The sequence below is a fragment of the Canis aureus genome, chromosome 2, assembly GCF_053574225.1.
Source record: "Canis aureus isolate CA01 chromosome 2, VMU_Caureus_v.1.0, whole genome shotgun sequence".
Classification (NCBI taxonomy): domain Eukaryota; kingdom Metazoa; phylum Chordata; class Mammalia; order Carnivora; family Canidae; genus Canis; species Canis aureus.
Genome location: NC_135612.1, coordinates 59034014 through 59048518, shown reverse-complemented (window position 1 = coordinate 59048518; position 14505 = coordinate 59034014). Strand labels below are relative to the sequence as shown.

Below are 14505 nucleotides of genomic sequence, written 5' to 3'. Positions count from 1 at the left end.
GGCTGAGCCGTGGGCTGGTTTCTTGGGGGCACTGTGCGGGGGCGGCCGAGGTTCAGAGGCTTGGGCAGTGGGTTGTGGGCCAGGAGGGGTGGGAGGGCCCACGGTGCAGAGGCTGGGGTGTGAGGCTCGCCTGCAAGGAGCTCCAGTGCCAGGAGGGGTGGGCTCTTTGCTGACAGCCTGGGGAGAGGGCTGGGGGGATCTAGGAGGGACCCAGGGGTAGCCAACATGGGAGCCCCTCTTTCTGCTCAGGCGCACCTTGCAGATGCCGTTGATGCAGAGGTCACGGCCAGGCTGGCCCTGGTAGCAGGGGGTGCCGTCGATCACAGCGTCCCGAAGCTTCTCAGCAAAGTACTCATTGGAGGGCCGGCAGTGCAGCTCGCAGGGGTTCGCTGGGGGCCCAAGTGGAGGGGCCGTTAGGGACAACCCAGGCAGGAGTCAGGGAGGTCACAGTAAGACAGCATCCGTTGCACACATCCGTGGCCATGTGACCCAGCTCCGGGGCAGCACATGGGCCGGACCCCTCCCACCCCTGGGCTGCACCCTGGAGAGCTGGTGGGGGCGATGACCCAGGGCCAGGGTGCGGAACCTCGGGCCCCCGGACTCCCCCTGCGGTTCAGTGTCACCATGGGTGGCAGGACTCACCGTCGTTGACCACAGGCACCCACGTGTGCAGCTGGCCCTTGTAGAGCATGGCGTCAAAGTGGCTGCACTGCACATGGCGGAAAGAGGGGTGGCCGGGGGGGCAGGCCTGCAGGTTGCACAGGCGGAAGCGCTTCCGTTCACCCACACAGTACTTGCCCTTGTATTTGGGTCTGTGAGGAGAGCCAGGTGGGGCTGAGTGAGCACACAGTGAGTGCCTACTGTGTACCTCGGTCCAGGAGCAGGCCCTTGGACCATGTGGCAGCTCCTGCAACCTCTAACTGCGGGGAGTCCAACGCCCACCCACCCTCTGGGCTCTGCGCCCACCCTGCAGGGCGCCCTTCATCCCTGTCTGAGCTCCAGTTCGCTGGCCTGTAAGACAGGGATGGGGCTTCCCCTTCAGAGGGCTGCTACGAGCCTGTGATGAGCCAGGGATGTGGCTGGTGCCCCACAGGTCTGCAGGCTTGTTCCTCACCTAGCCTGGCTGAGAGGCGTGCCCAGAAGCACAGCAGCTGACCCCCACCCTCATCTGGGCCAGGGTGGCAGCCCCCAGCCCAGCCCAGGCACAGGCCCTGGGTGGGGCTGGCTTTGAGTCCCACACTGGCCAGGGCAGCCTCGCGAAGAGGGCTCGTCCCAAGGAGCCAGGTATCTCCTCGGTCTGTACTACTGCTGGCTCAGCATCTCCTGAATCTTCAGATCATCCTTTTTAAGGTGGGGAAACTGAGGCCCAGAGAGGTGAAGCCACTTGCTCCAGGGTACACAACACGCCTTCCAAGCCAACCAGCTCTCCCAGCCATCCCCTCTCATCTCAGACCCATATGTGCGTCCGAGGCCAATAAGTGAGTCCTTACTAAGTGCTTTCTACCTACTAGTTGCAGGTTTTCATGCTTTAGCTCTGCTGGGGAGCCCTGCGGTCACCCCAGAGTCCAGTTTCCCTGGAAATAGAGACCCAAAGGAGAAGTGCAGAGAGGATCTGAACCCTGATCCGTCTAAGGTCCAGAGTCTAAGCTCATCACCCCTGGCCTCTCCTGCCTCCCTCCAGCCAGTTACTGCAATGCTGAGCCTTGGTGTTCCCGTCTGCAGCACGGTCAATACTGGGGACTCTGCTAGCCTCCGGGGTGCCCCTCTGAGTGACCAGGGTGGCCCTGGATATGCTGGGCATGGCTTCTATGGGGACGCTTTGGAGCCCAGGAGGCTGGCACAGAGCCAGGCTCTCCATGGTAGGCTGACTCTGCTCAGGGCACCCAGGCCCACCCATCCCTGCTGCGCCCAGACCCGCACTCACACAGGCTGTGTGCACTGCCGCTCAGCACTCTGCACACCCACGCCACAGCTCCGCGAGCAGATGGACCAGGGGCTCCAGCCAGACCAGCCACCATCCACAGCCTCAGGCCGGAAGCCCACAGGAACGCACTCCCCATTCAGACACCACTAAGACAGATGGGGGTAGGGAAATACCACCCAGTCATCCTTGCCCCAGTGGGACTGAGGAGTCAGGAGGCCCCCTCTCAGTCGTCCAAGACTCAGGCCCCACGGTGGAGCAGAGCAGGGAATAAAGGGAGCCCGTGACTTTCTGGTGGGGCCGCTGCACCACCTCCTCTCTGCAGACACGGGGAGGGCTAGAGAGAGTAGGGGAGGCTGGGGGAGGCTGGGGCTCTGCTAGGAGCTTAAGCTGGTCTGAACCCAGGCGGCCTCCAGAGCATGGACACAACGGGAGCTCAACCTCTCCCCACCCACCTGCCTCCACAGCAGAGGCTGCGGCACCCCTACCTTGCTCTCCCCACACCTGGTTCCATCCACGGCTGCATCCAGCTTGGAGTGACAGGTGGTCCCCACAGAGCACCAGAGAGTGTGGCACACGTTCTGCAAGGCGGAAGACATGGGCCATACTCACCCCTCCCTGGTGCTTCGGGGAGGGGATGGGAGTGGGGGTTGCAGATGGGACTCCCAGAAGGCCCCTCCCATCTTTTCCCAACTGTGTGGTGCTGGGGGTGCCCAGCCCTGGGGCTTGCTGCTCTGACCTGTCTCCAGGCTCACCTACTCTCAAATCAGCCCTGCCCACTTGCCTAGAAAGATACCTACCCACCTCGGGCTTGGGGAGTCCGTAACAGGACGATGGCCTTCACTTTGGGCAATTTCCCCAGGTCTATGGTCCCCCTCAGGTCTATAATCACACATGTCTATGGTCCCCCCCAGGTCTACGATCTTCCCTAGGTCTACAGTTTCCCCATGTCTAGGGTCCCCTCTGAGTCTATGGTCTCCCCCAAGTCTATATGCAGCGTAGGTTTTGTTTTGTCTCATAACCTGGCCCTGGGAGGTGAGGGGCTCCACCCAGAATTCAGACCTGGGTCTGTGGCCACCCAGCCACAGCTGATCCCACAGCCACGGTGTCTCCCAGTATCCTGTATGGCCAAGCTCAGGCCAGCGGCTGCTGTAGGCTGGGGAGGCAGCCCCCACCCCATGCCCATCCCACACTCACGTCCATGTCTTCACAGAAGGCAGAGTAGGCCCCGTATTGGAGGCGGCACTGGTGGCCCACATCGTAGAGGACCCCGGGGGGCACAGAGGGGAAGTCAATGACATCCTTGGTGGGAGTGTCATCTAAGCACAGGCCCCAACCCCGGCTGCAGGGAAGGGAGGAGGAGAAAAGGGGGCATAAAACACTAAACCTTGCAAGCAAAAGGCAGCCTTCTTGCTTATCCCAGTTCACCCTCCAACCCCCAACCTAGCATCTGGGGCCCTCTCACTCTCCCCTTCACCTCCAGGCACTCTAGCTCACTAAACAACTCACCCCCCTCCTGGGGCCACACATTTGCATAAGCTGCTGGCTCCACCTGCAGTGCTCTGCACACACTACCATGAACTCTGCCCCAGAGACCCATCCCAAGGGCACCGCCAGGGAAGCCTCCCCTACGCCCAGCCCTCCCCTGGCCCTGCTGCTCTGAGTTCCTGCAGCCTCCACCCCCGCCCCAGATCTGGAGAGCATCACTTCACAGCTGATACAGCAGTGTGCCTCTGCGGGCCCCACCCTAGGCTGAGATCTGGGGTCTCTGTGGGGGACACGCTGGGCCAGGGACATGCTGGGCCGGGGATAGCGCTGCCACCCTATCACTTCCTCATTCACTCCTGTCTGCCCTCTGCCAGCCTTCCCTGGCAGTGCAGGGGACCCAGGCTGCCCAGACGCCACAGCAGCAGGCAGGGAACACGGATGCAGAAGGGCCCTGGGGAGGGCATCCCAGGCTGGGCTTGGCCCTTCTCTGCCAGCGCATCTGTCCATGGGCCCTTTGTGCACAGCTGTGGCCTCTAGGGGCCAGTGTCTATCCCAACACCATTGCCAGGCCCTGCACATTGACCAACCAGCCCAGGGCTCACTGCTGTCCTGCAGGGGTCAGACAAGTGTCTAGGGACCTCCCTTAGGGCAGCAATGGCTGGTGAGAGCTGAGATTGGGGGTGATGGGTAGTTGGCCCAGGCAGCAAGGAGAGGGTGGGGAAAAACCCTCCAGTTTTCCAGGCTGGGGTGCTAGAGGGTGGCTGGTACAAGGTTGGGGGCCAGATGAGCAGAGGGTCAGAAGGACAGAGGTGATGGGCACTGGGCTCTGACAGGAAGGGACAGAGGACACACCACAAGACAGACTGGAAGAAGACAGAGTAGGCCACCACATCAGCCAGGGCGGGAGGTAGGGGGCAACGCTGGGGGCAGTCAGCCTCTGAGGGAGGCTGTGGGGCCCAGGGTGGGGTGGATGGTCTGTGGGGTTGCCTAGGGCCACTCGCCCCACCCAGAGCTGCAGGGAACACAGCCTCTGAGACTAGACTCCTGCTGAGGGCCCTGGGGACCCCTCTGCCCAAATCACCCCGACCACCTATGCTGGTGGAAACCAGACCCCCTAAAGCGGGTGTCAGCAAATGAGCAGCTCTGGGACCCATCCTTTTGCCCCAGATGATCATGGGCCAGGTCCTTGGTTGCTCCTCAACCACCTGGGAGGAAGACCCTATGCCTCTCCGTGCACACGCAGGCCTGAGGCAAGACACCCCTTGCCCTGGGTCCCACCAGCGAACACTAATGGTTGGGATCTAATGCCAGACTCAGGCTGCTGGGGGCCCCGCATATCCCTTGCTGGGTGGCCCCAGTGAAGGCCCGTCCATCTACAGACCTGACCTCAATACTTCACCCCAGTGTAAGTTCAAAAGCACAGCAGCTGAGTCCTGGAAGAAAGGCGCCTGCTGATGGCTGGCCTGGCCCTTGGGGCCAAGTGTCAGCTGGGGTGAGGTTGGGGGGCAGGGTCAGCCCAACCCTGGGGCTCCTTCTGTCCTGCAATTCAAGACAGGGGCTGGGGAGGCTCGCCCACCCCTCTGCCTCAGACCCCGCCTGGGGGGTCCTCCAACTTGGGGTCTGATGGCCTCTTCTGGCTTTGTCTCCTGGCTGGAACTTGCCATGTGTCATGTCCTGTGGGCCGGGCAGTTGGAGTGACAGAAGCCTCTCTGGTCCATCCTATATGTGTGTGACAGGTTGGGGGTATAGGGGTAGGGGTCCTCCAGACCTCCCACCAGAATCAGGGCCATATTCAGGCCCACGTGCTGATGGAATGTCAGCACCTGAGTTCTAGTCTCTGCCTCCGTGCGGCCCCGGGCCATCCCTCCTGCTTCTGAGGACTTACCTACCAGAGGCTGAGGAGCCTGAGGGAACCCAAGCTTGGAGGTATAAATAGCAGCACGTACTTAGGAAAGGCCCTTCCTTCCTGTGGCTGGCTCACTGCCGGGCTCCTCACCCCGCTGACACATACCAGAGCTGCGTGCAGGGCAAGCGAGGTGGCCCGGGAGCGCTCCTGAGCCTCCCCCAAGGCCAGGGAATACCAGCTGACCCCACTGGGCACCGTCTATGCGTCCTGTTCATCCTGCTCCAACCCAGTGGGGAGACGGAGGGTGAGGCGCCGGAGGACAGGCTGGCACCCCCACCCTGCAGCCTGAGTGTGACCCCCAGAACCCTCCGCTGCAGGCTGGCTCTCTCTGACCTTTGCCCCCACACGGCCCGTCTCAGGGCCCAGGCTCCCAAGGCCCCGGCTGGCTCAGGCTCCAGCCTGCTCTTCCCACCCTCGCCCTAGGCCCCGAGCCAAGTCCCTCCTGCATTCCAGCCACTGAAACAGCACAGAGACCCTGTGTGTGTGTCTGTCATGGAGGCAGCAGGGTGCGGGGCAGCTCCCTGGGTGGGGACAGCTGGGAACAGGCCCCGGGGGTGTTGGGGCAGATCATCTTCCAACCCAGTCCCTTCCTCTCTGCCCCCATCTGGGGCAGGAGACGCGCCCTGGGGATTCTTTTCAGGCCCACTTTACATGCCCAGGCTACGGCCCTGGTTCAGGTCCGTTTCATCTGTGGCTCAGTAGCGATAACAGGCACACAGCTCTGAATGTGAACCATTCCATCAGCGATATACTGAACCCGGACAGCCACCCGTGAGGCAGGCCCGTCAGGAGCCCCGTGGGACGTGTCTGCCAACACAGGCAAAAGCCAAGCAGAGTCCAGGCCTTAACTATCACCCGCAACTCATCTCTTCCCCTGCCCCCCTGCCCCCTGCCATCCCTCCACTGTCAGAAGCCAGAGCTGCTGCTCACACCCACAGTGACGCACCCGTGTCCCCACTTACACCCCGCAGTAAGGGACTTCTAGAAGACCCATGGCAGATGAACTCCCCACCTGCTCAGAATCCCCCTAGGATGACAGGAAAAGAACAGGGCATAAGTCCTCAGGGATAAGGAACCAGGGGGAGGTGATGGCAGACAAAAAGTCAGCAAAACCCCAGGAGCTGGGAAGCAGATGGTCAACCAGTGGCAAACCTGGTCAGAGCAGCGAGAGCTGAAAGCCATGTCCTACATGGAAGAACCACCCAGAAGCAGAGCCTGAGAAAGGCTCAGGCTCCAGTCCCAGGGAGCCATGGAGGCCAGGGCTCCAGTGGGATGGAGGACCAGAGGCATCAGCTCCCACATTCGCTCCCCATTCTGTGTGGCCAGGTGATGACCACCTCCCTGCTTGCAGAGAGCCAAGGGTCACTCCTGAAGAGGGTGAACAAAAGGATCTGGCCCCCGAAGACCTACGGAGGGATCTATAGAGAAGGGAAAAATGTAAGTCTCCACAGGGAAGGGTGGAGATCGCCAAGCCGCTTCCACACGCAGGTGCCATAATGCCTAACACCTCCCAGGACGACAGGAGAGTTCCTCTCTGGGGAAATGGAACCACACCAGAAATGAGCCTTGTGCAGATATCTGAACACCTCCCAGAGATACAGCCCCTCCCCAAAAGCCTGCCTGCTTCACAAGCCTCCCAACTCCCAGGCACCCCAACGTGAAGTATTTTTTTTTAATTAAGGAAAAAAAATTTTAATTAAAAAAAAATAATAAAATTGAGGAAAGGGAGCACATAGGTAGCTCAGTCATTTAACTATCTGCCATCAGCTCAGGTCATGATCTCAGGGTTCTGGGATCTAGTCCTGCATCAGGACTTCTCCCTTTGCCTATGTCTCTGCCTCTCTCTGTGTATCTCTCATGAATAAATAAATAAAATTAAAAAAATAATAAAACAGATAAATAGGGGCACCTGGGTGGCTCAGTCCATTAAGTGTGTGCCTTTGGTTTGGATCATGATCTGGGGGTCCTGGGATGGAGCCTCACATTGGGCTCCCTGCTCAGCGGGGAGCCTGCTTCTTCCTTTGCTTATGTCTCTGCTTCTCTCTATCTCTCAAGAAGAAATAAATAAAATCTTTTAAAAAAATCAGAAAGAAATAGAAAATTTAAACAGATCAATTACCAGGAATGAAATAGAATCAATAATCGAAAACTCCCAACAAAAAAAAGTTCAGGACCAGATGGCTTCACAGGTGGATTCTGCCAAACTTTTAAAGAAGAGTCAATATCTATTCTTCTCAAACTCTTTCAAAAAAAGAGAAAAGGAAGGAAACTTCCAAATTCATTCCGTGAGGTATTACCTGATACCGAAACCAGACAAAGACCTCACTAAACAAAATAATTACAGGCCAATAGCCCTGATGAACACAGATACATAAATTCTCAATAAAATACCACTAAACCAGATCTGACAATATATTATAAAATAACTCACCAAGATCAAGTGGGATTTATTCCTGGGTTGCAAGGTTCATAAATCATTCAAGACAATACATCACATAAGAGAAAGGATAAAAACCATATGATCCTTCCAAAAGACATAGAAAAACGATTTGACAAAGTACCACATCTACTCATGATAAAAACCCTTAACAAAGTAGGTTTTGATTAGCGGGGATATACCTCAACATAATAAAGTCCACATATGAAAAATCTACAGCCAACATCATACTTAATGATAAAACACTGAGAACTTTTACTCTAAGATCAGGAAAAAGGACAAAAATGTCCACTCTCACCACTTTTACAAAACATAGTTACTGGAAGTACTAGCCATAGCAATCAGACAAGAAAAAGAAATAAAAGGCATCCCAATAGGCAAGCAAGAAGTAAAACCTTCACTATTTGCAGATGACACGATACTATATAGAGAAAACCCTCAAAACTCCACCAAAAAACTACAAAAACTGATAAATGTATTCAGTAAATCTCATGACACAAAATCAAGATACATAAATCCACTGTATTTCTATACACTAATAGTGAAGCAGCAAAAGAGAAACTAAGAAAACAATCCAATTTACAATTACACCAAAACTGATAAAGTACCTGGGAATAAACTTAACCAAGGAGGAAAAAGACATATGTACTCTGAAAACTATAAAATACTGATGGAAAAAAATTTGAAGAGGACACAAGGAAATACTCCATACTCATGGATTAGAGCAAAAATTATTGAAATGTCCACAGTACCCAAAGCAATCTACAGATTTAATGCAATGCCTATCAAAACACCAACAGCATTTTCCACAGAGTTAGAACAATTTGCAGGGAACCACAAAAGACCCCAAATAGCCAAAGCAATCTTGAGAAAGCTGGAGGCATCACAATTCCAGACTTCAAAATATACTACAAAGCTGTAGGAATAAAAAAAATATGGTACTGGCACAAAAACAGACATGCAGATCAATGGAATAGGATAGAAAGGCCAGAAACAAGCCCATAATTATATGATCAATTAATCTTCGACAAAGGAGGCAAGAATATGCAATGGGAAAAAGACAGTTTCTTCTGTCTTCAACAAGTGGTGCTGGGAAAATTGTACAGCCACATGCAGAAGAATGAAACTGGACCACTTTCTTACACCATACATAAGCATAAACTAAAAATGGACTAAGGACCTAAACATGAGACCTGAAACTATAAAAATCCAAGAGAGCACAGCCAGTAATTTCTCTGACATCAGCTGTAACAACTTTTCTCTAGCTATGTCTCCTGTGGTAAGAGGAACAAACGCAAAAATCATCTATTGGGACTATATCAAAATAAAAAGCTTCTTGGGATGCCTGGGTGGTTCAGCAGTTGAGTGTCTGCCTTCGGCTCAGGGCATGATCCTGGAGCCCCAGGATCGAGTCCCACATCAGGCTCCCTGCATGGAGCCTGCCTCTCCCTCTGCCTGTGTCTCTGCCTCTCTCTCTCTGTCTCTCATGAATAAATAAATAAAATCTTTTTTTAAAAAGCTTCTGCACAGCAAAGGAAGTAATCAACAAAACTAAAAGGCAGCCTATGGAATGGGAGAAGATATTTACAAACAATACATCCAGTAAAGGGTTAGTAACCAAAATATATAAAGAGCTGATACAACTCAACACCCAAAACAAATAATCCAACTAAAAACAGGGGGAAGACAGAACAAACATTTCTCCAGACAAGACACGCAGATGGCCAACAGACACATGAAAAAATTCTCAACATCACTGATCATCAGGGAAACAGAAATCAAAACAACGAGATACCACTTCACACCTGTCAGAATGGCTAAAATTAACAAGACCGGAAACAATACGTTGGTGAGGATGTGAAGAAAGGGGAATCTTCTTATACCATTGGTGGAAATGCAAGCTGGTGCAGTCATTCTGGAAAACACTGTGGAGGTTCCTCAAAAAATTAAAAATAGAACTACCTTATGATCCAGTAATTGCACTACTAGGTATCAGCCAAAGCATACAAAACTACTAATTTGAATGAGTCCATGCACTCCAATGTGTATAGCAGCATTATTTACAATAGCCAAGATATGGAAGCAGTCCCAGGGTCCATGGATTGATGAAAGGATAAAGAAGATGTGGTGTATACACAATGAAATATCACTCAGCCATCAGAAAGAATGACATCTCGCCATTTGCAACGGCGTGGATGGAGCTAGAGGGTGTTATGCTACACGAAATAAGTCAGAGAAAGACAAACAACATATGATTTCACTCACATGTGGAATTTAAGAAACAAAACAGATGAACAAAAGGGAAAAAAAGAGGGTGGGGCAAACCAAGAAACAGACTCTTAACTCTAGAGAACACATTCTAGTCACCAGCAGCGAGGTGGGGGGTTGGGGGAACAGGTGATGGGGATGGAGGAGGGCACCTGTCACAATGAACACTTGGCAGTGTAGGCAAGTACTGAATCACTGAATTGTACACCTGAAATTAATATTACGCTGTATGTCAACTCTACAGGAATCAACATAAAACAATCAAAAAAAGAAAAATGCCCCCCAAGTACCCTCCGAAACAAAGACAGATCAAGGCATGTAATTGCAAAATTTCCAATCACCAAAAGAGAAAAGAGAAAGAAAAGTTTGCAGATGTTGCAGGAAGGCTTGGGAATGAGACTGTAATGGGACTTCTCAGGGGCAATGTTAGCAGCTAGCGGAAGATGGGGAAAAGCCTTTGAAACACTGCGGGTGACTTCTGGCTGGAAGGTGATATCAAATCAAACTACCCATCAGGTGTGAGGGCAGAAAAAGATGCTTTTGAACAAGCCAACCCCTTACCTCCCTGCACCTTTTCTCAGAAAGCTACTCGAGGATGTGCTCCACCAAAACAGAGCAGCACCCCACCCCACCCCAGGATTGGTAGCGGACCATCCCTTAGGCAATGTTAGCACAGCTCTAGAAAGTACCCAGTCTACACTGCAACAGGGTGCAGAGGCCACACTGTCCGCTGGAACCAAAACTCGCTTCAAATGGGGAAAGAAGGGGCACGTGGGTGGCTGAGTGGTTGAGCATCTGCCTTTGGCTCAGGTCATGATCCCAGAGTCCCGGGATGGAGTCCCACACCGGGCTCCCTGCATGGAACCTGCTTCTCCCTCTGCCTGTGTCTCTGCCTCTCTCTCTCTCTCTGTGTCTCTTATGAATAAATAAATAAAATCTTTAAAAAAAAAAACGTGGAAAGAAGGCAATGATATGTCGAGAAACACGAGGAGCCCAGAAGCTGCATCTGCCCTTCCTTATTGGCATCACTTCCCCGTCTCAGCCAAGCACACGCTGGAAGAGAGGAGGCAGAGGGGATGTGGTGCAGCCCCCAGACCCTTTCCCTTCAGACTTCTTGGCTGGCAAGCCGAGGGCCGGAGTGTTGGCAGAAGGCACACATATCAGGAAGTGGAATAAAACCCATCCAGTTACTTTTGTGCAGATATCCACTGTTCACGGGAGCTATGAATATGCACTGCGGCACTTTAGTGATTCACATAGGAGGTCACCGCTCTCATATTTGCACTTATAACCAGCGCAGCACAAAATAAAATCAGTGGTAAAATTTGTGCTGATAATTTAAATGTTTCTTTGCTTAGAACATTTAATAGCAAAGAAAAAACACCGTAGCAAATCAAAAGGATGTGAAAGAAAGGGAAAGCTTTAGTGTCAGCATCATTGATGGTGCTTTTCCCTGGACTCTGCTGGTCAAGCGGCCAGTCCTGTGCCCTGTCTGCTCTCCTTCCCATCCCAAACCCAAGGTTCGCATCTCCATCGGACCCATGGCCCCCGCAACCCCACTCTTTCCCTTTCTCCCGACAGGTGTCAGCTCCTTTGTGTCCCAGCCACCTCCCACTCCATAGGAACACCACTCCTCTCCTTTCTGCATATGTGTCCGCTCCCGCTGTCAGAGACACAGCTCAGGTGGTCTCTCTTTCCAGCCCAGTGGGACTGGCCTCTCCTCCACCTGCTGCCCTCAGTGCTTCCCTCCACCTGCTGACCACCCCCACCTGCTGACCACCCCCACCCGCTGGCCCCAGCTCCACCTGCTGACCACCTCTACCCACTGACCCCAGCTCTACCTGCTGACCACCCCCACCCGCTGGCCCCCAGCTCCACCTGCTGACCACCCCCACCCACAGGCCCCCAGCTCCACTTGCTGACCACCCCCACCTGTTGGCCCCCAACTCCACCTGCAATATCTCCCTCCACCTGCTGAACACTCCCAACTGCTGACCACCCTCACCCAGTGGCCCCCGGCTCCACCTGCTGACCATCCCCCCACTAGCCCCCAGCTCCACCTGCTGACCACCCCCACCCACTGGCCCCCAGCTCCACCTGCTGACCACCCCCACCTGTTGGCCCCCAACTCCACCTGCAGTACCCATGCTTCCCTTCACCTCGCCCCAGAATGCCAGCCCAGCACACCCTCCCACCCGGGGTGGGCCTTACTCCAGGAACCTGGTGATGTACTCTCGGCTGCAACGGGACCAGGTGAGGGGGACAGTGTCGTACAGGAGCTGTGGAGACATGATGAAAGGCCGTTTCGCAATGGGCTCGCAGTCATTGCCGCTTCCGTCATGCTGAATGCCAAAGCTGCGTGAGAGCACAGGCCCCAGGGGCGAGTGAGCCGAGGGAAGCCGCCAGCCCGCCCCTTCCCGCAGGCCTGCTGGCACGAATCCACCAAACCCTCAAACTGCTGTGTGGCCACAGGAAGGCTGAGCCCTCTGGAAGCCTCCGCCTCCCTGACCTAAGATGTGTTGGGACCTCTGTACTCCCTGGGCCCTCCTCCAGGGACAGGTTGCTCGAGCCTGATGAGCACCTACAGGGGTGAGCCAGGTGGCACAGTGGGGACCGCAGCCCCTGCACCCTCCGTGGCCCCTAGAACAGCCTGACGGGTCCTCAGCCTGAGGCTATGCACTGCAGTGAGGGGCATCTGAGCCGCCCTGTCATAGAAAAGTTCTCAAGAGGGCATCCTCGGGAAGGAGACAAGAAATGCTATTTACTCAGCACGTATAACGTGCTGGGCGCCGTGCTGTGCACTCACAGAAACCCCATCTTGCTCAGTCCTCAGAACTGCCCAGGGGGGCTCAGAGAGGCGCAGGGAACATAGCCCAGGAATGGCAGATGTGGGGCAGAGTGCTCATTCCACCACCACGGTGGCTTGCCTGCATGAGCCCAAGCCCCTGAAAGCAGACCTGCCTGTGGCGCACCGGCATCGGTTCCTGACCATCTGAACAGCCTGGGCATAGCCAGCCGAGGGCATGGGCCACACGGAGACCCAGGAGCCATCACTGAATCCAAGCCCCTGCTCACCGGGGAGCAGAGGTCCAGAGAGGACAGAGCACTGGGCTGGGGTCACAGAGCAGTTGGGAATTCAGGTGTGCCGGGACCAAGGGTCAACATGCAAGCACGAGAACAGTGTGCAGGGGCAGCTGATGCCCTGTGCTGATGACTCTGGCCAGCTCAACGCCACTAGAAATGAGACTCTGAGCCAGCCCCAGAGGTACCGGGCCGGCCTCTCCCCCACCGGACAGAGAGCAGCCCGGCTGTGTGGTGGGGACAGTGCAGGCACAGCGCATGGCCAGGTGGGGGGGCGGGCTGCCTTCCTCTGCCCGCTGCCCGCTGCCCCCGAGTGGAGAGGTGAAGCTGGCATGCCAGAGCGGCTGTGGCAGCGGGAGGAGTACCTGTGTCCAAGCTCGTGGGCCACGGTGAAGGCCAGGGGCAGGCCCGTGTCCTCGTTGATGTTACAGCTGCGGTGTGGCTGGCACATGCCCGCCACGTGGGACAGGCCCAAGGTCTCGCAGGGCCGGTTCATGGCTGCACACAGGTCCTTCCTGCGTGGGCAGAGAGCAGCCCTCAGCCCAGCGCCAGGCCCACCTGAGCAGAGAGGCCCCAGAGCAGGAGGGCATGAGGACAGCAGCCCCGCTCCCACCCAGACATACTGCTAGCACAGCTGCACCTGGGAGGCGGTGCCCTCCTGCACATGGGACACCTGCTGGGGCCGGGGGTGGGGTGGGGACAGACCTGAGCACAGTTGTGGTTACTGCCCCAGTGAGGGGGCTGCGCGGAGCCTTTGGGGCCCTGGGTAGCTCAGCTGGCTGAGTGTCTGGGTCTTGGTTTCAGCTCAGGTCATGATCTCAGGATGGTGAGATCAAGCCTCATGTTAGGCTTCACGCTGGGGGAATCTGTTTGGGATCCTCTCTCTCCCTCTCTCTTTGCACCACCCCTCACCAGCTCTAAAATAAATAAATACATCTTTAAAGAAAAAAAACCACCTCCAAACAGATCTGCAGTTGTCCAAGGTGGGGCAAGGATGGGGCCGGGGCCGAGGAGGGCGGCTTTGGCTGTGAGACTGCAGCCTGAGAGCTCCTTCTAATGGGCCTGCCCTGGATCCAGCCCGCAGGGTAGATGCCGGGACTCACACGTGTGACAAACGTGCATGAAGCACACATATACACAAACCCAGCTGGACAAACCCAACCCGGGGAAACCCGTGCCCGTGCCCTGGTCAGAGTGTTACACTCTATGATGTCCAGCACGAGCCCTGGGAAGGATGGGCGAAGGCGTGCCTGTGGTTTCTGAGGGTTCTAGGAGAATCCATGACTATTTCAACAAGATCTCCCCGAGTGCTGAGGAATCCAGTCTCCAGCCAAAGCCAGTAAACTGCCCCCACACAGCGCCTCGGGGGCCGGCTGCTCCGTCCTGAGGCTCAGGGAGCTCCCA

General features: G+C 55.3%; 1 protein-coding gene across 1 annotated transcript in view; it reads right to left on the bottom strand.

Annotated features, from left to right (window-relative positions):
* ADAMTS7 (ADAM metallopeptidase with thrombospondin type 1 motif 7) overlaps positions 1 to 14505 on the bottom strand; it is a 46522-nt gene that overhangs the window by 11582 nt on the left and 20435 nt on the right. Inside the window, exons 8-14 of the mRNA XM_077858498.1 lie at positions 13467 to 13616; positions 12232 to 12375; positions 3119 to 3263; positions 2410 to 2502; positions 1925 to 2070; positions 643 to 812; positions 256 to 389 (exon numbers count right to left, since the gene is read on the bottom strand). Coding sequence (XP_077714624.1) covers positions 256 to 389; positions 643 to 812; positions 1925 to 2070; positions 2410 to 2502; positions 3119 to 3263; positions 12232 to 12375; positions 13467 to 13616 — 982 coding nt within the window. The remainder of the gene's footprint in view (positions 1 to 255; positions 390 to 642; positions 813 to 1924; positions 2071 to 2409; positions 2503 to 3118; positions 3264 to 12231; positions 12376 to 13466; positions 13617 to 14505) is intronic.